Source organism: Podarcis raffonei, chromosome 3, assembly GCF_027172205.1.
Source record: "Podarcis raffonei isolate rPodRaf1 chromosome 3, rPodRaf1.pri, whole genome shotgun sequence".
NCBI classification, from domain to species: domain Eukaryota; kingdom Metazoa; phylum Chordata; class Lepidosauria; order Squamata; family Lacertidae; genus Podarcis; species Podarcis raffonei.
This window is the reverse complement of record NC_070604.1, coordinates 56,303,832-56,327,516: the sequence shown is the minus strand read 5'-3', so window position 1 is coordinate 56,327,516 and position 23,685 is coordinate 56,303,832. Positions and strand designations below refer to the sequence as shown.

The 23,685-nt window shown below is 41.4% G+C and overlaps 1 protein-coding gene across 1 annotated transcript in view; it reads right to left on the bottom strand.

Moving 5' to 3' along the window:
* Window positions 1-381: 381 nt before the first annotated feature.
* Window positions 382-23,685, bottom strand: part of SLC35F1 (solute carrier family 35 member F1) — a 200,256-nt gene continuing 176,952 nt past the window's right edge. Inside the window, exons 5-8 of the mRNA XM_053381783.1 lie at window positions 22,665-22,821; window positions 19,095-19,147; window positions 15,523-15,677; window positions 382-2,648 (exon numbers count right to left, since the gene is read on the bottom strand). Coding sequence (XP_053237758.1) covers window positions 2,424-2,648; window positions 15,523-15,677; window positions 19,095-19,147; window positions 22,665-22,821 — 590 coding nt within the window. The 3' untranslated portion in view covers window positions 382-2,423. The remainder of the gene's footprint in view (window positions 2,649-15,522; window positions 15,678-19,094; window positions 19,148-22,664; window positions 22,822-23,685) is intronic.

Below are 23,685 nucleotides of genomic sequence, written 5' to 3'. Positions count from 1 at the left end.
CAGAACAGATTTAAGGGACATACAGGGAGAGGACAGGGGATAAGGTTCCACCACAGCAGAAGAATGCTTATGCTTGTAGAACCTTAGTGCCCTGTTGAATACAACCCTATGTATATGGAGCCAAATATGTATTTGACCAGAAAACAACTGGCAGAGAACTGATCAAGTACTTCCTTTCCCCACTCCTGCTCCCATGATTACACTGAGATATTCTGAGCCTGATTTACTTCCCCCCCCTTCAAATAACTAGTTCATTTTCACTTGGTTATGTATCTTTGTATAAACTGTGTAGCTTGGGCCACACACAGGGATTCCAAGCACACGGGCATCTTCTAGCATCAACAACTTGATATGCAGGCAAAGGTGCGGTGCACACAAATATTTTTAGCTTGAAAACTTGAGAATATTTAATTCCAAGTCCCAGTTAAATCCAGGTGAATGGATTTTTAAAATCCACAAACAGCAGACCAAGAGTCTGAAGAAATATGAATAGTCTCCACGAGGGTGCCTCCATCAGAAATGTGGAGTGAAGCGCAAGGCCTAGGAACATGCAGAGTTCGCAACACTGCCTGAGCCACCTCCATCTGGCCTTGTGTTCGCCTTGAATGCAGAGAAGTCTATAAAACTGTGCTCCCATTCTTTCTCCCCTTAACCAGAAGACCCACAATAAATAATTAAAAAATAGAAAAAGATACTTTCTTAGGACAGATTCAATTTTCAAAGAGTAAGAAATGGGGATTGTTTCATTTTGTTAGTCTGCAAGATTAAGACACTGAAGAGGAAATACAATTTCCTTCTCACTGAATGGAGGACCTCAGCTACCAGTAAGGCGATTGTAAAAAATTTAAAAAGGTCAACGTCTCACTACTTCGCAATTGCAAGTACTTCTTTAAAAAGGGCAAAAATGTTTGTTTTTGACCTATTCCTAGAATAGAGATGGATATTGATAGTTGTCCATCCCCTGGCTTCCCAGAACACATGATTCTTTAGAGGGTGGGCAACCAGGTAGCTAAGACAGCTGAATGAACAAAATGGCACTGGGGTATAGAGGCGCTGTGATTAACCTGCCCTTTCCTGCACAGAACCAAGGTCATTGGAGAACAGCTGAAGGGTGTTTGCGTGCAAGTGGGCCTACTGTACAACTGTGGCTTTGCTGAAACACTATATAACCCCTGGCAAAGCAACCTCCAAGAGGTGCAGAAAGATCCCTTTGTTCATTACAGAATCTCATCTTGCATTCTGAACATGTTGTTTCAAGTGACTCAAGTCTTTCTTTCTTGCATTAGCTGCGAATTACCAAAGCCAACACTTTTTATAACCCCTAACACTACAGACCCTTTTCACTAGGGATGGGCCATTGCATTTCCACTCACCCTAAAAGTGCTAAGGGTTTCCTCCACCCAAGTGTTCCAATCAAACACCCAAAGCCCTGCAGAGCACCTGTCACCTACACCTCTCCCCCAAGGCAACCCTTGCTCCCACCCTGAGAAAGAAAGGAAGGAAGTAGGAAAATGGTGGGAGTTCCCATTTATACACAGAACAAGGCCTTATCTTTCCAGAGACCTGGGACTTGTTTACAACACTCAGGATTCCTGGTGAGAACTGCTGCCCAGCCTAATCTTTACCCCTTGGGAAGAGCTGATGTGCAGAGGAACTTTTTCTGCTAGGGATCCTGGGATTCTGTAGCCAAGTGCTCTGCATGTTGACGGGAACACCTGCCACTGGTACCTCCTAATCACACCTTCTTCCTCAAGGGAGAGTTTTTGTTTGTCTGTATTTTGCCTTGGGGAAGAGTGGGGAGGTGGTAAAGGTGGGCACACCAGGAATACTGGCAGAACTGAGGTAGAGGGTCTGTTCACAGCAGGCAATCCAGAATTTGAGCAGTGCAGCCTGCACCCTGGTTTGAATTCCTACCCCACCCGGCTTTTCACATCAGCTCATCTGCTGAAGGACCCCTTGCCAGGAAGCTCCAGCACATTGCATCACATTCTTGGGGGTTGTTCTACGTTGCATACTCAGTTCAGGTATGGCACTGGCCAGGCCAATCAGACCTCCCTGTTGCTGCCCATGACCTGAGTGTGCACCTTTGAACATACCTGCTGTGGACACCCCAAGGGTAACTTGGCAGTAGGCAAGCCCTCCTGCAGGAAAGTTGTCCACCATTGCTGAACTTTTCATTAAGGAGCCCTGATAAGTATGTGAGGAGCCCCAGCTTGAAAAGCACTGCCCTACGCAAAAGACTGAGAGTTACTGCTCTTGGCTATACACATGTAGAAACAATATAGTTTGTACTTTTAATAAGCCTTCCCTATTTGCTACCTTGCAGCCCACCTGAGTAACTGCATCCGGTAAATACCTTTCTCTATGAATGATACAGAGATAATGGAGATACAAACTCCACTGAGGGTGGCAAGGGCCTGAGATTAGGCGACTCGGACGTGAGGTTCTTCTTCCGTTTCCTGGCCTAGGCTGGTGTATGTTACTGACGGTTCCAGCTGCCCAGAGGCTGGCAAGTCTACAACAGGACCCGAAGGGTTTCGAAACTGCTTGTACACCCGTGGGTCTTGGGCAACATATGTGGACGTTGAGGAGTACAGCACCAGCCCCACAAGGATTGTGAAGAACGACAGAAGATATAGTCCTGAAAACTAAACAGAAAGAAGCTGGTAAGAGGCATGCTAGTTAAACAATACAATATGAAAGATTACAGAAAGCAAAATGCAGACATGGCCTGTGCTCAGGAAATCTTTCCTCTCCAAAGCAGTTTTACTTTTAAATAGGACACTTACTTGTCAAATGAGAACTCAGTACCAAAGATAAATTATGCAAGTCAGTACAATGAACACTTGCTTATTAGACTTTTGCAAAAAAATTGTTCTGAGGCTTTGCAAAAATCTAGAATTTCTTACCAAGAAACACAATGTGGTGGAAGAAAAATAGATGTGGTTAAGTGACAGGTAATCAAGGCACAAAAGGAAAGAGGATGTACAATGTCCCCAAAAAATCTTGCTTCAGAAACAAGTGCACAACAGAGGTCATGTGATTTCTATCAAGAGAAATCTGCATGGTGAAAAACACATCAAAGATGAACCAAGGCTACAATCCTATGCAAAGCTTATACAGGAGTGAGCGCCACTGAACACAGTGCAGCGTGTGTGCGGAATTTATTTCTAAGACTCTATTCACATTCTTTGAAGTGGTAATACAAAAGCAATAAGTATTATAAGCAATAAGTAGAATAATAAACTAATAATACATGATGATAATCACAGCCCAATGTATTTTAATTTAACAAAGCAAGAGTGCATGCTCAGAAACTCTTCTAGGCATGACTCTTCATCAACAGGATGCACTAGGTAGCCCACCAGAAATTGGTCACAGATCCGTCAACAGACCACAATTTGAGCTTCAATCTACCCCACACCCAGACCCAGCATTAGGTACATAAAAAACTGAAATGAGTCAAAATATATACTGTACAAATAACTGAAGTATGAATAACCAAAGATAAACTGAAAGGAAAACTTGTTCAGCTTCAGATAAAACAAAATTTTGGAGAGACAGCCTAAAACTTGTATTCAAGAATATGAGCCAATGATTGACAAGCACAATTTATAAGCCATTACATGGGGTCCTCATGTACTAATTTGAACAAGATTACTCATAGGTTTGTCCTCTGTTCATATAACCAAGTGACTTGGTTTTGCACAAAGAATGCCTTTTTTCATTTTAGGAAAATGTTAGAAGTGCAGGATTGAAGTTATTAGGAGGGATGTGCTTTGATAATCCTTCTGTGTTTCTTTAATCCTTTAAGAAAACAGTACTTAGTTTAATTCAAAAGGCATTTAAACCAACTGTTGATCCAGGGTAAGCAACATTTCTTCTGCTTGTTGCAAGAGCCTTCCCGAGCTACAGTATTCATCATGCTTAATATAAATGCCTTGTTGCCTTGACAGCTGAAAATATCATGTCAAAGAGCAGTCAGTGCTGAACGGCAGCTTTCATGTGGCAATGGCCTCCGTGATACGGTCTGAGATGAGACCTTCAGTACTGTGGCAATTAGGCTTGTTTAGACATTGTAGAACCAGATGGGCTTCTGTTATCTTGCTCCTGCTAGACTTAAAGTGATTGGTGGCTTGTTGGGTCATGACTGCTGCTCTTCATGCAAGATGAAAGTGTAAAATCCACTGAACTTACTTTCTCTTTTTATATGACTGCCTCGGACAGTTGGCCAATATGTTTATTAAGGCTAACCAACTGTCCACACAATTGTGGAAAGCTACATAAAGCACTGGGGGGGGGGGGGAACCGACCAGAAATAGAAAATGCATAAAAAGTACAAAAGATAGGTTGCATGTTGCTTAAAACTGGGATTCTGGGACAGCAAAGCAACAGTCGCTCAAAGTTGCTAAGAGAGTGGATTACTAGTGCACCCCAGAGCATCCTCCTGGTGTCTATGGCTTTATTTGAGAGAGATAAAAATACTTGAATGTTCCATACATATTGGCAGTGCTGACCTAACAACAATCAATGCCAAAGCAGTTATTAGCTGTCTTTGAGTGTCACAAAGGTGAAAGAGGTGGCAAGTCAGGAACATTTCTACATAAAGCTTAATATTTATTCTGATTTATTCACTTTTTAATATTCTCTAGTGATTCAATTTATCAGACAGCAGTTGACAAGAGGGCTTTTTTGGGGGGGTTGCTTTGTTTGTGGGTGTAAAAAATTAATAAAGTGTCAGCTGCCAGTAGTAATTGATTCTGCATTGATGTATTTGAAGCTAATGGCGCTCAAAAGCAAAGCCACCATAAATGATGGAGCCTGGATCTGTTGTTTATTTCTTTGTCACTGAGCTTTACAATGTCTGCATCTAGTATGACTTGCCAGAAAAAATTATTTTTTATCTCCCTCATACAAAAGTATCTCATTCCCATACAGAGAGAAGCAAGTTATTTGCAGCTGCAAGCACATTAACTTCAGTATGAGTTATTGCGTAAGTCACCTGCAGAGCTGAGGTTTCTCTGAGGGTCTGCTATGCTTAGACGTTGTTTTGTACCAAAATATTCTACAGTCACTGGACCAAAGTAGCCCCAATGAATGAGAGATGTTTTGAGCAAGTGCACAGTTTTTGCCACAGATCTGCTCTTCATCAGAGGCTTTGGGTTAAAAAAATGTTGCCCCCCAAAAGAAAATGTTTGCCTTTGATAGCAGCTCCTTCCGTAACTCATCTCATATCCTGACTGCATTTCACTGGTCTGGTCTGCATGACACAGGAAGCCAAACTATGGCTTATAGACGCACAAACCTTGGCTACAGCTCAGATTAGGGAGCTTAACAACAAGACCTGTTTCAGGTGTCACACACACTAAGCCAAATTTTGGCTTAGTTTAGCACAACATAGCAGTAAAGAGGACCAGGAAGGAGGAAAGCAGTCCTGATCTGGGAGCCCTCCTGGTCTTGCCAAGCAGGTCTGTGAGTGTTCTCTGCCTCTGGCCAGTGGTATCAATGTGGTCAACTGGAGGCAATGGAATATTTTGTGTAATAGCGACAGACAATGAGATAAGATGTGGGGACTTCCGGGTTGGCGCCATTGTTTAATGGCGGATTCCCTCCGAGCTCCGGAGGGAATCGGCTCCGTAGCGTCTGGGTCTGGCCGCTGCGGCGAAGCGGGGACCCTTAAAATCACAGGCGCGGATGCCTGTGAACACAGAGACTCGGCGGGCACCATTTGCGCCCCCCCAATCCGCGACGGAGCCTTTTTAAAGGCTTCGGAACGGAGGCAGGGTGAGGCGTGGTGCTGAGAGTACTCCCTCGCCTACGGAGTGAAGCCGCAAGCCATTGACAGAGAGCGCCAACTTCTTCCAAGACCGATTGGACTCTAAAATATAAACCCGTGAGTAATACGGAGATTGGAACCTTAAAAATCTTTAATTTTGGATTTGGAACGAGCGGGAAGGGGCTAAAAAGGAAGTTCACCCCCCCCTCTTTGTAAATAATTTAAAGCAAAGGACTGGGCAGCTAAGGTCGAGAGAATCTGTTTTTTGTTTTTTAATGAAAGATCCTGACTTCACGGTTTTGACACTATAAGAAGATTTACTGGAGGATAAAAAGAATCTTGGGAGCTGAAATTTCACCCCCCCCCCGAGACCCGGGAACGTCCTATGAGAAAGCCTGTTGCATTGAAGATTTTGACAGCTGTCAAGTGAGCTGCTAGTCAGCTAGTTGTCAGCTGGAAAAAGAGAACATTGTTTCTGCTGTTTTTGCTGGTTTATTTGGTATAACTTGTTGAAAATAAGGAGGGCTGATACAAAATAACTGGACTTTTGGTTTTGAGTTGAAAGGAACATTAAGGAACTAAAATCCCCCTAGAGGGGTAATAGGGACATTACATCACAAAAATGGCTGGAGTATGTAAAATCCAAGCAGAATTGGACAGAGCACTCGTTCTCTTGGGAAACTTGCAAGATGAGTACAATGCTTTGTCTACAAAGGTATCACTACTACACTGGACAGTAAACAACAGTTTTGAGCCTGATAAGGACTTGAAACAGGAAGCCCATTCAACTGAACAAATAAATGAAACTGAAAGTGTAGATACGATGGAGCAATATGTTGTTTTTGAAGAAAATGAAGGAGGAGCAGGAGATTTGCAGGAGTCAAAGGAGAGTTACAATATGAGGCCTGACATGATGATAAAAAAGGACAATAAAAACTGGATGTGGAAAGCCTGGTCTGAATGGGAGTCTGGAAAATGGAGAGATCCCTTTTGGAGGAGATCTGAAGACCTGAGGATTACAAATTTGTTGGTGAAAGCTGGAGCTTTGGGGACATCTGGATTTGAAAGAAATCTGAAACAAGAGTTGGAGCACCCCATAGGCTTTGCCTTTAAGTATGGAGGACTGGCTGGAAGCAACATGGATTCTGTTGGGCCGGAGCCCCTCCGAGACTTGGGGTTTAACATCAAGGACTATCAAAGAGACCGGCAGAAAGGAACTGAAAGAGATATAAGGGCCTCGGATGTGAGATCTCCAGGCTAAATAAATAACATAAAGACTGATGGATATTGGTTGGGGACTGGAACCGGGAAAAGGGTGGGTGGAGGTTGGGAATCCAAAGGGTACATAAGGATAATTTGCTTTTTATATTTTTTTGTTAGTGGTAAGGAAATTGGGTAAATCGTGGAAGGGAAATTTTGGTCGACTTTAGGAAAAAGGTTTAAGAATAATTAATGAGGTATAAGTGTTGATGTGTAATTTTAATAAGGTAAAATTGGTTTCTTTTCTTTTTAAATTAATTGAAAATAAGGCTGTTAAAAATAAATTGAAGAAATGGAAAAAAGAAGTAAAGGAAAGCAATAGTATGTTAGAACAAATGTTTAAGCTAAGGTAAAGAAATAAGTTAAGGACTTGCTGAACTGACAATTTAAATTGGAATACAAGAAGGGGAGGTGTGAGGAAGTCTGAGAAATAAGGTTAAGAATAATAAGTATTAGAAACTTTATGTGTTTTTTCTATTCTTTTTTTGTTTAGTTTTGAATGTTATGTATTTTTGTGTTTTTTGTTTTGTTTATTTTTTGTTTTTGTTTGTTCTGTGTTATTTGAAAATGCTAATAAATATTTAATAAAAAAAAAGAGATAAGATGTGTTGTACCTTACAGACAGAAGGCAGATTAAAAAAAAGAAATGTGAAGTTATTTACATTGTTCAATATGTTTTCAAGATATGCTTAAATAGGGACTGCAATTTCTTTCAAGTAGCAGATCATGGGTTTTACACAGATAAATATACTTTTCCTCTTTCTTGTTGTGTCTTTACTACTGTATATTTATTTATTTAAAAACCACAGATTTATAGACCTTACCAGTCACTCCTGCTGCCTTCTCTACCAGTTGAGAAGCAAAATATTCTGAGAAGCAGAGCCTGAGCAAGGCATCTCATCTGCTTTGAAACATTCGTGATCCTATAAAATTCATGCTAACATTTCTGAAAGGTGGATAACAGCTGGCAGCCACAGAACTAATGTGGAATGTCTTACACAAAACTGGGGAAGATCACAGAGGAATTCTGTAAGAGGTAAGAAAGCTCTCACAGGTTTCAGCTGAATTTATTTGGATTGTGTGGGTTAAAGATCATGGCTTAATTCAGGTGTGGGGAACCTTTGGCACACCACATGTTGCTGAATTATAGCTCCCATCACCACTGGCCATTGACCAACTTGGCTGGGGCTGATGAGATCAACAACATCTGGATGACCATTGGTTAAAAGAGTTAAAGGAGTCAGCAAGCAGGTAATGGGAAAGGCCTTTCCCCAAGATCCTAGAGAGTCACTGTCAGACAGAGCCAACAATACTGAGCTAGATGAACTAATTATCTGATCTGATCTAAGGCAGCTCCCTGTGTTCCTTATCCCTTTGCAGGACAGAGTGCTTTCAAGGTTTCATGGAAGATCCATTTGCATAAAACAACTAAATAATTTGTGTCAGAGATCGTCTAAACATACAAGACCGCTGAACAGAAGTGTGCATCAACAAATGCGCATTAATAGGCAGACGAAATATACTGCACATGCATGGGTTGTAAAATATTTTTGGTACAAATCTGATTTTGTTCTCTGTAACATCTTTCTTCTGTTGGTGAACTCATCCCCACCCCACCCCCCATGTAACAATGAGAGCAAAACACACACACACACACAAAACCCAATTACCTATTGATTTTCAAAAGTAAAGTCCATTGTATATGCAATTATAAATCTCTAAGGTCTGATATACCACACTGCAGTGTCAAAGGGCAGAATGTGACTGTTGCCATTAATTCATTCTCATCAATCATATGCTTGGTTGGAAAAGTAAAGGGTAGACAGATAGAGACAAACAATCCAATTTACCAGAAAAAGCTACACTGGAGATGCTGTACCATGTTCTTGTGCTGATGTATATAATTCTGAACCTTAGCTTCACATGGACTTTTGCATTAAGACAGGGGTGACTAGCATGTGGCCCTATGGATGCTGTTGGATGACAGTTCTCATCATCCCTGAGCATTGGCCATGTTCCCGGGCCTGATGAGAACTTGAGTCCAAGAGCATCTGGAGAACCACAGGTTAGTCACTCTTGTTCTGAGGTTTCCCCATTCCCCCTAAGCACACAGCAACTTGGGTCAATGCCTGAAATCAGAGCAACTGAGCCAATGACACTGCTTCTTGCAAGGAATCTAATATGCACATTGTGTCATCAGAGAAGAATTAAGCAATAGCATCAAGAGAAGTGCAACAGGTAGAGAGACCCACAAGGATCAAATAGTTACTTCTAAATAATTAAATTTAGAATTCAGGCATAAACTGGATCAAACTCAGTACCATGATGGGATAGGTCTACTCTTGGTTCCTACACAGGGATCAAAAGGACATCCTGTTATAGCCTTAGCTGCTACCTCTGTTTTATAAAGGAAAGATGAAAATCATCTGAAGAGTACATCTAATTCCCCTGGCTTGCAAACAATTTTCTTAAAGACATGATGCTTAGAAGTTTGATTGGATTCCCTTCCTGCATTCTGAATCGGTCTCTAATTGACTGAACACATTTCAAAGGTCTAGTTTGCATTTGTAGCTGAACAAGAGCATACACAGCACAATTTCACAGTCATGCTGAGCAGTAAATGAGACATCACTTTGAAAACATTATCAAAATTGTAAGGACCGAATGGCCAACAAAATAATCAAATAGGAGCATCTGTATATATCCCAGATCCTTTCACAGTTTAAGTCACACACAGAGATGGATTCATACTAAGTTAGCCACACTTTAATCCCATTGAAATCAATGGGACTTGTGTTAGCTGTGACTAACCTCTCCCATTTATTTCAATGGGACCAAAGTGTGACAAACTTAGTTTGGATCCAACCTGTAATCAGGACAAATGAGGGGAATCAGCAGAGCCCAGGAGTGAATAAAAGGCGCATTGTCAGGATGCCTGCAGAACAAATGGGTACAGACATCCAAGGGAACCATGTGGTTGCTGCAAGTTAAAGGAGAGGTGGCAAACGTGGCACCAGTTAAATGCAAAGTATGGGATAGTGCCCCTTCATTGTTCACTATAGTAAATACTTGGCTCCCCATGCTTGGCTGTAGTTTACCTTTAGTCAATTTAGCTAGAAAACATCCAGCAGCATCTATGGGAGCGACTTGGTGGCCAAAAGTAGAGACCAGCCTTCTGCAACCTGGTACCTTCTAGATTGTTTCCTAGGATTTTCATCAAAGTGTGAGAGGCAATACACTTCACAAATACTACAGCCTACAAAGTCCTAAACAACTTAGATCCAGGGTACCTTAGGGATCTCCTGAGCCCCTTTATCCCAGCTTGATCACTGAGATCATATTCAGGAGCGTGGTTGGTCATTCCCTGAGTTCGCAAGGCTTATTTGATCAAAACAAGAAACTGAGACTTTAGTGTCATCAATAGAGATTCAGCTGGTGCCTTCTGTTTCCACTGCTAAAGCCAGCTGAAAACTTCTATTCTACCAGGCTTGTGCAGGCAATTAAGAACACATCTTTCCACAATAGTTATTTGATTTCAAAAATGTTATATGGTTTTTGTATTTTTTGTATATATTATTGTAAACCAATCCGATTTTTGTGTGTGAATGCGTATATAAAACAATTTTCTAAATGAATAAAATGAAAAAGCGAATGCCACATGCTTTGGGTATCAACACATGATTTTGTTATTAAGGAAAGAAAGTCTGATGTGTTTACACTTGCTAGGGATTTTCTCATTTTAATGTATAAATGTGCGTAGATACATGATGTCTACACATGATAAATGGCATGGGGCTGCTGCCAAAAACAGCCATCCTTGGCACCCCTCCTCTCTCTCCCGTGTCATACTGCAAGCTCCTCTTACCCATTGCGTGTGAGTAAAACACAGTGTGATGGCATCACTGTATGGGGACCATAGCTCAAAATATTATGGTTGTGGGAGGGCAGAGAAATTAGACACAGGGCTGCTGTTTCCATCCATACTCACATGAACTTTGTAACATCTCATTCCCTCCCTGAGCAGCATCTGAAACCTTCATGGTGCTATAATATTTTGTGGTGTTTATATTTCACCTGCTTGTGCATTTCTGTTATTTTCCCAGCTATTTCATCTCCTTTCCTCAAATCATAAACTCTAGCTTTTTCCAGCTCCACATATTCCATTCAAATTGTGCAAATTACTATAATGTTGTAGTCCAACTAATGGCTGCATCTAAGATTAAACAGAATGAGTGATCTTGCCAGTGCAGAATAGAATTTATTGTAGTTGGCTTGCTGGTTTAATGACATAATACAGTGTGACGGAACCTGCTGGTGCAGAACACATTCAGTATGCATGGCTCTGCTACCAGAGAATGAGATACAAACTGCTTATAGAACCTAGTGGGAATGTAATTTTCTTAGAAAAGCTAAAATTCAGAATTTGGCTTGCAAATGAAAAAAAAGAAAGAATCTAAGGAGGCTAAATTAACATTAATACTGAGAAAAAACGGCAACTAACTTGATCAAGACCTCTCATTAACTCTGCTAGCAGATAAGCAAGAAGTGCAGTGGAAAAGTTAAAAGTTAATGTAATATAATGTAATGTAATAAAAATTAATATCTGCAGAAGGGGCAGTGGAACATAGGAATATAGGAAGCTGAGATAGATCACTGGGTCCATATAGCTCAGTATTGTCTACACTGAATGGCAGCAGCTTTCTGGGGTTATTAGATGGGGGAACATTCCCAGCCCTACTTGAAGATGCTGAGGATTGAACCTGGAACCTTCTATATTCAAAGCAGATGCTCTACCACAGAGCTAAAGCCATTCTCAAAGCTCTTTAGGTTGAATGTGAAACACTGACATAAATATATATCCTTAATTTGCCCCAGTTTATGTTGAGGCACTGGGCTTGTTTGTATGTTCTTTCCATTCCCACCTCTATTCTCACTTTCTCTCTGGCTCCCAGAAGCTCTTCCCTTGCTCTGTGGGGAGAGGTAAACAACCAAACTGCAAAGCCCCGCAGAAATGTGAATAAAAGATCCTGCCGGAACTGAAGGATTCCATGCATTACAGTAATGAGACACAACCATCCGAAGAAGGAAAACAACAGGGGATCACTGAAAACAGGACATGCCAGTATTTAGTCCATTAGGAATAATGAATGACTTATAGGCTAAAATGTGAAAGGCCATGAGAGAGAATGGAAACTATGTCCACGCTGGCCTTTTCAAACAGCTGTAGTCTAATTTCAGCAACCAAGTTCTTCATTTCTATGTGTGCTGCTGCTGCTGCTTCAGTGGGAATGACATTTCAGTAGCTCCCCATGGTTTAGCCTCATGTCAAGGAGGAAGCAGTGGCTACCTCACACTCTCTTGACTTAAGGAAAAGAAAAATGAAGGTGCCTGCATTTGAAAAGAGCACCTTCCCTATTTGTGTCCCAAAGGACAGAAGTAGTTACTCTGAACAGTCTGCCCTGTCAACTTTTCAGGTTTTGCTCAAGGGATCCTGAGAATTACTGTTGGACTTTGCACTGGGAATCAAAAACACCTAATTACTGCTGGTGAAATGGGAATCCATCACTGGTACAGGCCTTTCCGAAGGTAGTATTAGCAAAAACCACCCGTAAGCTTCTAGAGCAAATGTATACATTTGCTGTGGGGCAAGAAGATTGCTAATAGGCTGCCTTTGGTCATTTTAACTGAACTTTTGAGATCAATTAGTATGGATTTAAACCTCCACTACATGGAAGTTCATTGCAGGGGTAGCACACATGGTGCCCTCTCGATTGCGTTTGTTGGATTAAACTCCTACCCTCTCCGACTCTTGGCTGATGGGAACTGAAGAGCAACAACATATGGAGAGCATGACACTGGCTACCCCTGGCCTGTTTGGAACAGCTAACCACAAGTCATTATACTTTAATAATAAAAATGAAATAAACTCCCTACATATTAAACAGCCCATTGGAGCTGATTGCCAGTCATAAAGCCATATTGCTGATTTAACTGGAGCCCATCATGTCTGTACCAATATAGCCTACTATGGCTCTGGCATGTGAGGGGAACATAATAAATTTAAAACAAAAAGCACCTTAGTTCCAAATGTCATCAAGACAACACAACCTCCTGATACAGGGAAGTGAAATCCTAACAAAACACATCCGGATGTTCCCTCTCCCTCCTCTTCCCTCCCCTCCATTTAGTTTCCAAAGCTCTAGAGCTCAGTAAAGCTTGTTTCCTGCATTCCCTTTGATTTCCAGAGATTTACTGCTGTAGGTGCAATAAAGCTTTCAGATGATAAAAGTAGCAGCACAGGGGGAGGGGAAAATCACAACAGTTACTTGAAAGCCTTGTAAAAAATATGTTCTGCAAGAAGTACTAAAATGCTCAGATGATTCTAATTCAGCATAAAGTCATTTACTTTCCACTGAAGAGAGGCTTTTGCCCATTGGTCAATATGCTATAAAACAAAAGGGATTAGTGCAGCTAAGAAGGGTTACTGCTGAGCTAAAAACAGAACAGGTGGAAAACATGCAGAGTATACCGACCTTAGCAGGATAATTAATATAGGTCATTTACGGCTAATGTGTTATGCTTCATGGTTGGGGGGAGCTTAAAAGCTTGCCTTCCTCTTATAAATGATAGGGAAGACCCAAACAAAAATTACAGGGCTGCATTTATAGTCCGAAAGCCAGAATTATAAATTCTGATCAACAGGAAGCTAAAGTTAAATCAGATGAGCTGACATTATTCAGTACATGAGTTTTTTATAACTTGTAAATGTCAAGTTAGTTTTGCACGAAGTAAGAGTTTTAGTCTGGAAGTTGTACCAGTAATACAACAACTGTAGTACTTAAGTAGTGACCTATGTATGCAGTTGTATTTGCATAACTATGGTTTCTTTGGTCATTAAAGCATTATTTCTGAACTATGTTTACCTGAAAACCAGACTTTGGGAACTTGGTTTGAAAGCCATGCTTCATGTTCAACATGATTAAGACATATCTGCACAGAGCAAACCCTGAAGGCAGTTCACCTGCTTTTCTAGACACTCTGCTTGCAAGGTAGCAAGCAGGTCTTATTCGTCTTGCCCTACATAAGGCTTCTAGAGGGAAAGGCACAGTTCCCCATATACCATGGTCACATTGTACATTTAGGACCTTAACCAGGGTTAAAGTGACAAACCATGGATAGTACTAACTATGGTTAAGCATCATGTCTACACTGGACCATTGTAAGCAGGTGTGCACATCCCGATACTGCTTATTATGCAAATAATGAACTGTTGATCTCAATTTCTTGCTTCTTTCAGCTGGTCAAATGCTGACTGTAGGATTTTTGTAACAACAACCTTTTACAAGCAAAGAAAAGTTTTTAAATTTCAGCCACACATAATAAATACTGGGAGCATTCTATCTAGTTTCAGATTTTGAATGTTTTGGATACCTAGCTTCATTGGAACTTATATACAGTTTTTACTGATGTTAGTTGCTTTAGTTTTCAAATTGCATAGGTGGAGGATTAAATTTTAAAATAAATGAATAAGTGAAAAGTCTCATTACCTTCAATTCAGAGTTGCATAAATTCAAAGGTTTTTATTTTTAATTTTATTAGGGATAAGCCAAAATTACTCACTTTTTTGTTCACATTTTTGGGGTTCATTTTTGTTTGTCTGCTTGTCTGGGTTGAAGGCTCCAAAGAGCTGTATAATTTCCTGGTGACTTTTTTGTGGGGAGAGGAGCACTCCTGAGAAAATGTCTGCCTGCTCATTTATACTGACATTTATTGCTCTCACTCTCAATCAGCTTCATTTGTCCTCAGTGACACCATCATGTAATCAAATCTGACTAGCCATAGAGTGTTCCATATAACACAATCTGATTCACTATATACTATGTGATCCCCGATTAGCCAAAATAACCCATGTGACAAATCCAGGAAGGAGAAAGGTGCTTCAGGTGAAGGAAAGAAATGGGACTGATACAGCATCAACCAGAAGAAAAATGGAACTAAACACAGGAAGGAAGGAAGGAAGGAAGGAAGGAAGGAAGGAAGGAAGGAAGGAGAAAGAAGTGTATATTTGTACTGTGCTTTTCCAGAAATATTTCAGCCCCACTGAAATTGATATTTTTGACCTGAAAATTTAAACAGGAGAATATTTGGCATATGTCTAATTCATATTCTAGTTATTCAGCTCTGAACCCCCCCCCCCCGGGTCAGGGAAAGTTTGCCCCCGCCTCCAGCAACTGCATAGATATTCTGTCATCCGCTGGTCACAACTGAACAGAGACAGTCAGGAAGGATAGCGTCACACCTCCAAATGGGATGCAGCAGTTACAGAAGAAATTTTGTGTGTGATGGGCTACTCCTTTCCAACAAGACATGAAGTATATAAATTCTGGAGATATTGCCATTGTTTTTGCTGTACTGATTTTTCTGCATCACCAAGTTGCCTGCAAGAGAGCAATCAATTATTCAAATGCAAAGTCTGCTTCATTTACCTTGTAGTAGAAGAGAAAGAATCCACAGAAAAGGCTGTACAAGTCTGCTGTAAGCAGGGAGAGGTTGACTGCTGTAGCGCTAGTCTTCTTAATGACCACAGGCATGAAGCTGTAGAGGCCAAACATACAAGCACTAAAGCCAACATAGAGTAATCCTGAGAGGACAAAGAACCAGAAAATGTGGAGTGGGTGGGGGAAGGAGAGAAAAACAACAACAGTTAGCATTGTCCTTCACAACTTTTCTAAAAGGCACATTTTCTGCTAAGAGGAAAGTTAAGAACCCCGCACTACTTAGAAGAGGCTCAAGACTTCCTTTAGGATAACAATGTGAGACGAGAGGCGAGAGATAGCCCTATCAACCTGTGAAGTTCTAAACTGAATATGGCTTGATTCCTTCCATCAACAGTGGAAAGCATTTAACTGTGTTAGGGACAGAGGTCCACAGCTATTACTGTTTCAAGGGCAGCAAGGCTACATTCTCCAGTTTGATGGAAGGTTCATAACTGTGGCAGACTGCATGTGATTCATGAAGAAACAGTCTTCATTTAAAATTATCCTCAGGTAGCATGGTTGGGAAAGACATCTGCCTGAGAGCTTCTTACAGGTGTTCGAAGGGAAGAGACCAAGGGTCTAACTCAGCAAGGTGGTTTCTTGCATTCAGATATGTGTCCTTGGCTATGAAATAATGTGCTGAATTTAAAATCTAAGAGAACCTAATTGTTGACACAGTCTTAATTAAAACCTTCCAGTTACTGCAATAACCAAAGTACAGTTCTGTATCAGATTCCAGAACCGTCTGTCATTGTCCTTCACAATTTGCGTATTCCTGAACAGGCAACTGAGCAAGTATAGCTGCTATGGTTGCACACTTTACAGCCAGTCAACAATGTGAATGATGTCTGTATAATTAGCAATACTTGCTACAAAATCGTCACTTGTTGTTTCAATATGAAATCTATCTCAACATGGACAACGTGGTGCCTTCCAGATGTGGTTGCACTCAAACTCCCATCAGACCTAGACAGCATGGCCAACAATCTAGAGGGCATCCCTGAGGCTTCTCTGTCTCCTTTTCTAGTTGTAAAACAGGGGTGGGGACCCTTTAGAGCTCAAGGGCTGCATTTTCTTCTGGACAACCTTCCAGGTCCCACACGCCAATGGTAGGTGGGGGCAGAGCAACTATTGCAAAGTTTACTTGTTTACCATAGATTAGTTTCCACACAGACTTGCCTTGTACATTGCTCTTTGTCTTCCATCGCAGAAAGCAAGAAGCATTCTCAGAGTTCAAGGCAAAAAGCAATCCAGAGAAATGCAAAGCAGGATTGGTTAGGGCTGTGGCCAGGCAGAGAAACCAGGAGAGAGGTGATAGACCCCATTTGGTCTCCAGGTCAGAGTTTCCCCATCGCTGCCACGGGATAGTAGTATGAACAAACTTGTCCCAACGCCTGTTTTGGTGAGGCATATGCTTTTGCAAAAGAAAAAGGGGATCCTGAGAGAAGCTGCTTTTGATGAGAGAATGATTTGGGGGGGATTACTGGAGCCACATGGTTTCTGGCTGAGATACCTCGACTGCTGCTGCTGTCAACTTAGCCAATAAATTTGTAAATTCACACCACAAAACACCCTTTCTTCCCCCTCTCACTAAAAGGGAAATGAGCCCCAGAAGGCTCTTAAAACACTCCACTGCTTGAAGAAAGAGCGCGGCCATCCTTTATATTGATTTGTTGCTTAGTTTCTGAGCCACACTGTCAAAACTACTAAGACTTCTTGTGGCAGAGCTTCATGGCAGATGTGCCTCTCTCTATTAAGGTTTTGCAATAATTAGAGGAAATGATGAGAGAAAGCCCAAGGGGAGCAACGGTTTACCATGAAGCTTATTACAACGCCACTGCTCAGGGATTCCCTCTGCCACTAGTTGACTCTGACTGCTTTTTAAGTTGCTGCTTTTGATGTTCATTTTGTAAGTAGGTTGAACAGGGAGTTGCTGATGCATTATCAGCACATTATTCTGCTCTTTGTTATAGGAGCACATTGGTGCTCAACTTGCCATTTGACGCTAGCCAGCATCCATATCTTCCTCTTAGATCATTCTGTCATTAGAAATAGGAAATCCCATCTTTATTGGAAGCATTGCACCTGAATGTCGATTCTTATGCGGAAAATTGTTTGCTTAGCAGTGCAGTGCCTTTCCCCATAAATTAGTTCCTCTCATTCAGTTAAGTGCAAAAATGAAAACCAGTACAAATTTCATAGTGTGTGACATCTTCAATAGTGGAGACACTGCTCATGCGCCGTCTTGTTTTCTTTGAAGCAATTATAGGTTTGCGACAGGAGTAAGATTTTGAGCAACTCGGATATCTAATGCTGGCTTTGTTTTCCTTCCTCTCATTGCCGGTGGCTGTGAAATGCTGCCTTTTCATGTTAGCTTTTGGAACACTCCATCTTTTAATGGATTTTTATTTTACATTACACTTATACCCCACTTTTTCTTTCCTTTTATTTTATCCTTGCAATAGCCCCGTGAGATAGGTTAGGCTGAGAGACAGTGACTGGTCCAAGGTCCACCAGTGAGCTTCATGGGTTAGTAGTCTTCCAGTTCCTATTATGACACACTAAGCACTATACCAAGGGACGCGGGTGGCGCTGTGGGTTAAACCACAGAGCCTAGGGCTTGCCGATCAGAAGGTCAGCAGTTCGAATCCCCACGATGGGGTGAGCTCCCATTGCTCGGTCCCCACTCCTGCCAAGCTAGCAGTTCGAAAGCACGTCAAAGTGCAAGTAGATAAATAGGTACCACTCTGGTGGGAAGGTAAACGGCGTTTCCGTGCGCTGCTCTGGTTTGCAGAGCGGCTTAGTCATGCTGGCCACATGACCTGGAAGCTGTACGCCGGCTCCCTCGGTCAGTAAAGTGCGATGAGCGCTGCAACCCCAGAATCGGCCACGACTGGACCTAATGGCCAGGGGTTCCTTTACATTTACCTTTTAAGCACTATACCACACTGGCTCTAATGGGCCATCATGCACAAATAGGTGGATTAGAGGAAAAACTGTAGGTCCAGGGAGCCAGTAGTCCATGGGACTGGACTGGTGAACCCAAGGAATGCCCCCCTCTCTGGTTATGCAATGCAGTCACTTTCTCTTAAGCTAGCTGGCAACACTGGCCTAGGGCTCAGCCCTCGTCTTCCCAGCATGAAAGTGTAAACAGGCTTCAGAATATCCTGTGCACCTCAGTCACTCCCTTCCAATGAACTCACTGGCAGGAGCGAGCAGGTGAAGTGCAAAGGAGAAAACTCTTCTAAAGTTTCTGTTGCTATTCAGTGGTGGCAAGGGGCATTAAATTGCCCTTTGGCCATTTCACAGCTCAAAAGGAAAAGAGTCAATGTTTCCAAGCCCTACAGTGCTTGCTCAATTCCAAACACTACTCCCTGTGCAGAGAATGTTACAAAGGTATCTTGTTTCCAGTCTTGGACAGGATGTTACAAACGCTGCCTGTTCAACAATGCAAGCACATATCCAAAACATCGGTTCTTTTTTTCAACAGCAACCACTAAAGCGATAAGTTGCGCTCTTACCTATTTGCCAATCCCAGGGAACTTTTAACAACTCCTTGTGTTCCATTATGGCACTGAAAAAGAAGAAGAAGAAAAGTAAAGGTAAAATTTCATGATGGGAACTCACATTATTTCCAATTAGCTCCTGAAATGAAGACAAATAACTGAGGTTTAGAAATAGATTTGGGAGAACTCCTGCACAGGTTAAATGCTGTCAGGTCTGTTTAGTCAGCTCTGTCTTTATCCCTGCACATCTCTCAGTTTGAAAGGTAAATGGCACAGTAATAAGAGTCACTAACACACCAATGAGAGCTGCTTTAATGAAAATGGGCTATCTGCCTAAAGCTGCATATCCACACTGTATGATATACCGGCAACTATTCAGTGTATTAATATTTTTTGGAGCTAGCAAATAAAATATTAATGATGCATTTGTGTGCATTATATTCTCTTTTAAGCACCTCTGTAGCCAATAAAAATCCAAATAAATCACAGGCAAGAACTGACTGACCACACAGGAATGAATACCATGGAAGAGACATAGCATAATGCAAGGGTTCATCAAAACTGATGAAGCTGAGATGCGGTCAAGATTTCTCAGTGTACACCATATTTTGATAAGTTCATCAACACTAATATTAAGTCCTTCTATTAGAGGGACTTGCTTGGGACTAAGTTCCAGTGAACTCAGTGGCAACTTCTTTCCAGCCAACATGAACAGGATTTAAATTGTGTTTCTAAAGGCTTGACAATCAGATGTTTTAGAAGATAATAGGCTATTTCTGCATATCTCCATTGTTACTGCCTAATTTGCCTAATTTACCAACAGTGGGTATTTCCATGCAAGTAAGCTAGGCCTGAAAACTGGGTGTCTCCATTGCGCTGAGACCCCCGGGTATAGGGCAGTATATAAATTCAATTAATAGTAATAATAATAATAAGGTAGCATTAACATCACAAAGAGGCAGAATGACACCCAAGTTCCTGGGTGAAGGACTGAGCCTGTAGCTTAATTTTGGGAACAAAGAAAGCAGACAGCTCACATGAGTAGTACTTGGGTGGGGGGAATATTTTGAAATGTGCATTTTGTGGCTCTGTTTTTGTATGTGCATTTCACATGAAAGTGAAATATGCAATGTGTGTTGCTACAGCACAATTGACGATAAGTGATCTAAAAAACTGTTGCCATCTTGAAAAAATAGACAGGGGTGAGATTGGTCAAAAGTAGAAGAGAAGCATTATGTATAGAGAAGTGTGAGAAGGATCCAGCAACAGCTGAGCACTAAATAGGTTTTAAAGCGGGAGAGCTTAGTATGAGAAGAATTCTTGGTGGTAGCAAGTTTCAAAGTACTGGCCAAGCTAAGAGGGTAATCTGTTGTAAAAAGGAGAAGGTGGCCCCATGGCATCATTTTCCCTTTCATACTGTGCTATCTAGCATTAAAACATATGCATATGGTGCAGTGGATGTGGAAGATACATTAAATGTTACGGATTGAACCCAAGTTTCATACTATCCTTGCTGGGTTAATTCAGTTCAGCACCAAAAATCCATATCGTTTTCCTACAGATGCTGGGAGAAAAGAGACAAACAGATGCATGTCTCATACATATTTATATATGCAGGATAATCTCATCATTTTCTGTAAAGCATTAGATTAACAATACATCAGCAACAAATACAGCATAATTTTTATCCTGCTTCTCAGGATGAAGCTACCAAGTAAAAAGATTAAGCTGGAGGCAATGAAATCCTTTGGATTTGCCAATAAAATTTATCTTCCTCACACTAGTTTTTGCATAAAATATCTATTTCCCCCCAATCTGTTATTACCATGTAGAATTGTCTCAAGACAATGCCCAGACCAGATTCCATTTGATTCTAATCTTTCCTGGAAGTGAAAATAATCAGAACAGCAACTAATTTAGCAACATAATTCAGTGATGACTTGTACATTTTAATGATAAATTCCCTTGTCAGCCAAACTTTTAAAGCTGTCATTGTGCATGCATCCTCAGAAATCTTTGCCATTGAGCACAGGAGGTATTTATGTCAGGAAAAGACTGGTAATTGCTTATACACAATAGCCAGCTTTCCTTGAGGAGTGAGTTTTTCTTAATATGAAGTAGCATTCTATGATGCTCCCCTCCTTTCTGACTCTTAAGTGGCAAAGTTCACTAATGACTAAAGCACATTGCCTTTTCAGCATGTCTGAGCTGTGTACACACTATAAGACACATTTGAGGCACACTTCCCCCCGTAAAAAATTCTGGGTGCTGTAGTTTGCTGGGAGTTGTGAAGGAACTCTGTGAAGGAGAAACTGCAGTGGCCAGAATTCTGTGAGGGGACAATGTGCTTCAATTGCGCTTTAAAGCTGCAGTGTGCACACAGCCTACATCAGTTCCAAGGCTACAGGGATTGCCCCTTTGGGCATTTTACTTTCCAAAACTTGGATCCTATTTTATTTTCCACAGAAAATATTATTTCTTCAGCTTGACAGGGAAAGCAGAGCATGACGTGCCCTTTGGGGCTGTCCAAGCACAGTATTGCTGCCTGTGGGCCAGTGCAGGTTTTGCAGAGTGCTGATTTAGAACATGACTGAAATCCATTAAGTTGAAATATTAACACTCACCAAGCAGAGGCTCAAGAGAAACAGTGGTAATAAAGAGCCATACTGTGCACAAAACCTGCCCAAGCTTAGAAAATAAAAGGATTGGTGCTCCAAATGTGTCAATAACAAGGAAGCTTGTGTTTGACAGTACAAAATGTTAAACAAAACACCAGTAAGGTCCCTAATACTCTGAAAGGCTTTGAAAGTCACAATGCACGCATTTTATATTATTAGTTAGGTATTCTTTATTCTTTATTACTTAATTATTCTTTAGTTAGTTATTCTTTACTCTAGCCAAGCTAGATGTCATTCTTGGTTGCCTGTATATTTTCCATCAAGGAGGATACAGCTGGGAGATGATTTTGAAAAACAACCAAATGGGGAAGGGTGAAGGGTGAAGCACAGCCTTTGTCCAGTCTTCAGCTCTCCATCACAGCTTCCAGAGGTGGATTTTCATTTTTTTTAAAAACACCAAACCAAAACCAGCAGAAGAATAAGGCGCACACTGAGCACTAGTGTGGTGTTGTGATTAGAATGTCAGACTGAAACCAGTGAGATGCAGGATTAGATCCCCACACACGAGCCATGAAACACATTTGGAAAACTCAGTGTCCCTCAGCTAAAATGATGTCATAGGGCTGCTGTTGTGAGCATCTTGGAACATAGGTTCATTCATCCCGTTTCTACTCAGCCCAACAGCTCATTTGGCCTTGGGCTTTTATGGTAAGTCACACTCAAACCATACCTTGGTGGGCTACAAACTTCAAGCATTTCTTTTTCATCAGCAGGTATTTTATTTGGGATGTATGACCAGTGGCAGGTGAATAGTTGGAGGACCAGGGGTTTGGGGGCCATTCAACCTCTACAATACACATGAAAGCACATGTGATTGGGAGATTTCCAATGAAACAAAGTGAAGAGATGGTATGGGACTTTCTGGTTTTGTTTCAATAGTAGCAGGCAGCTGCCTTTCCTTACTTACAGTTGAATTCCACTGAAGAAGGAACCAAAGAGTCCAATCATGCCTAGAAACTCCACCCGACTCAGGTTCCGTACGATGTACTCTTCACAAACATTGGAGATGCCGTAGAGAGTGGCTCCACCTAGTACTAGAAGGTCCCCTATAAGTTTATTTTCTCCTAGGAGCACAAAGAGAATATATATATATGAAAAAGCAGATCAAAATCTGCTATCAGAGCTCTCCTTCATCAAATCTCTTTACACTTTTGGAAAGACTTTTGCACCTTTCCTTTGAGGGTAAATTTATCTCTGCATGTTCATTGCACATGCAGGACAGTTACCTACAAGGAGACACTAAAGGCAAAGCTTTTGCAAAATCTTCAATGCAATGTCGTGAATTCAAAGGTAAGTGGATAGAAAGAAGTTCACAGAAGGAAATATCCATCCCACCTGTTCTCTACACCTGGCCTTGGCCCTTTGAAAAATCTCTCTAGAGGACCTTCTGAACAATGTGGGATGGGGAGCTAAGGGAAGGGGGAATTGCTCAAACTCAGGCAAATCTTGGCTCAGCTTTGAGCAATTTCCCCCACTTTCAGCAGTCCCCTACACCTCATCCCATGTTGTTTAGAAAATGGTATTTTGGGGGGGGATCACTGCTATCTACTGGGAAGAAGGGTGGGTGGGAAACTTTGAGTGGTTTTTAAAATATGGGGTAGCAATCAAAAATCAATCTCCTGCAGGCAGCCCAAAATGACACAAAACTAGCACTTTCCCACAGGACTTTACTCTACCTTTATATAAGTGCTGGAGTCACGCAACAATAGTACAGTGTTTGCTTTTGTTGTGTGTTAAATAGTGGTTTGAGGGAGCTGTTTGTGTTTTAAGCATTGAGACTTTACGGTAATCTTTGTCTTCAAGTTTTCCCAAATTCACACACACACCAATCTGTTAAAAAAGAGATTTCTCCTGATTTCCTGCCAAATTAGTTAAGCACAACTTACTCCTTGCACAAGTTGCAGGAAAGCCCTGACATGCACTGTATA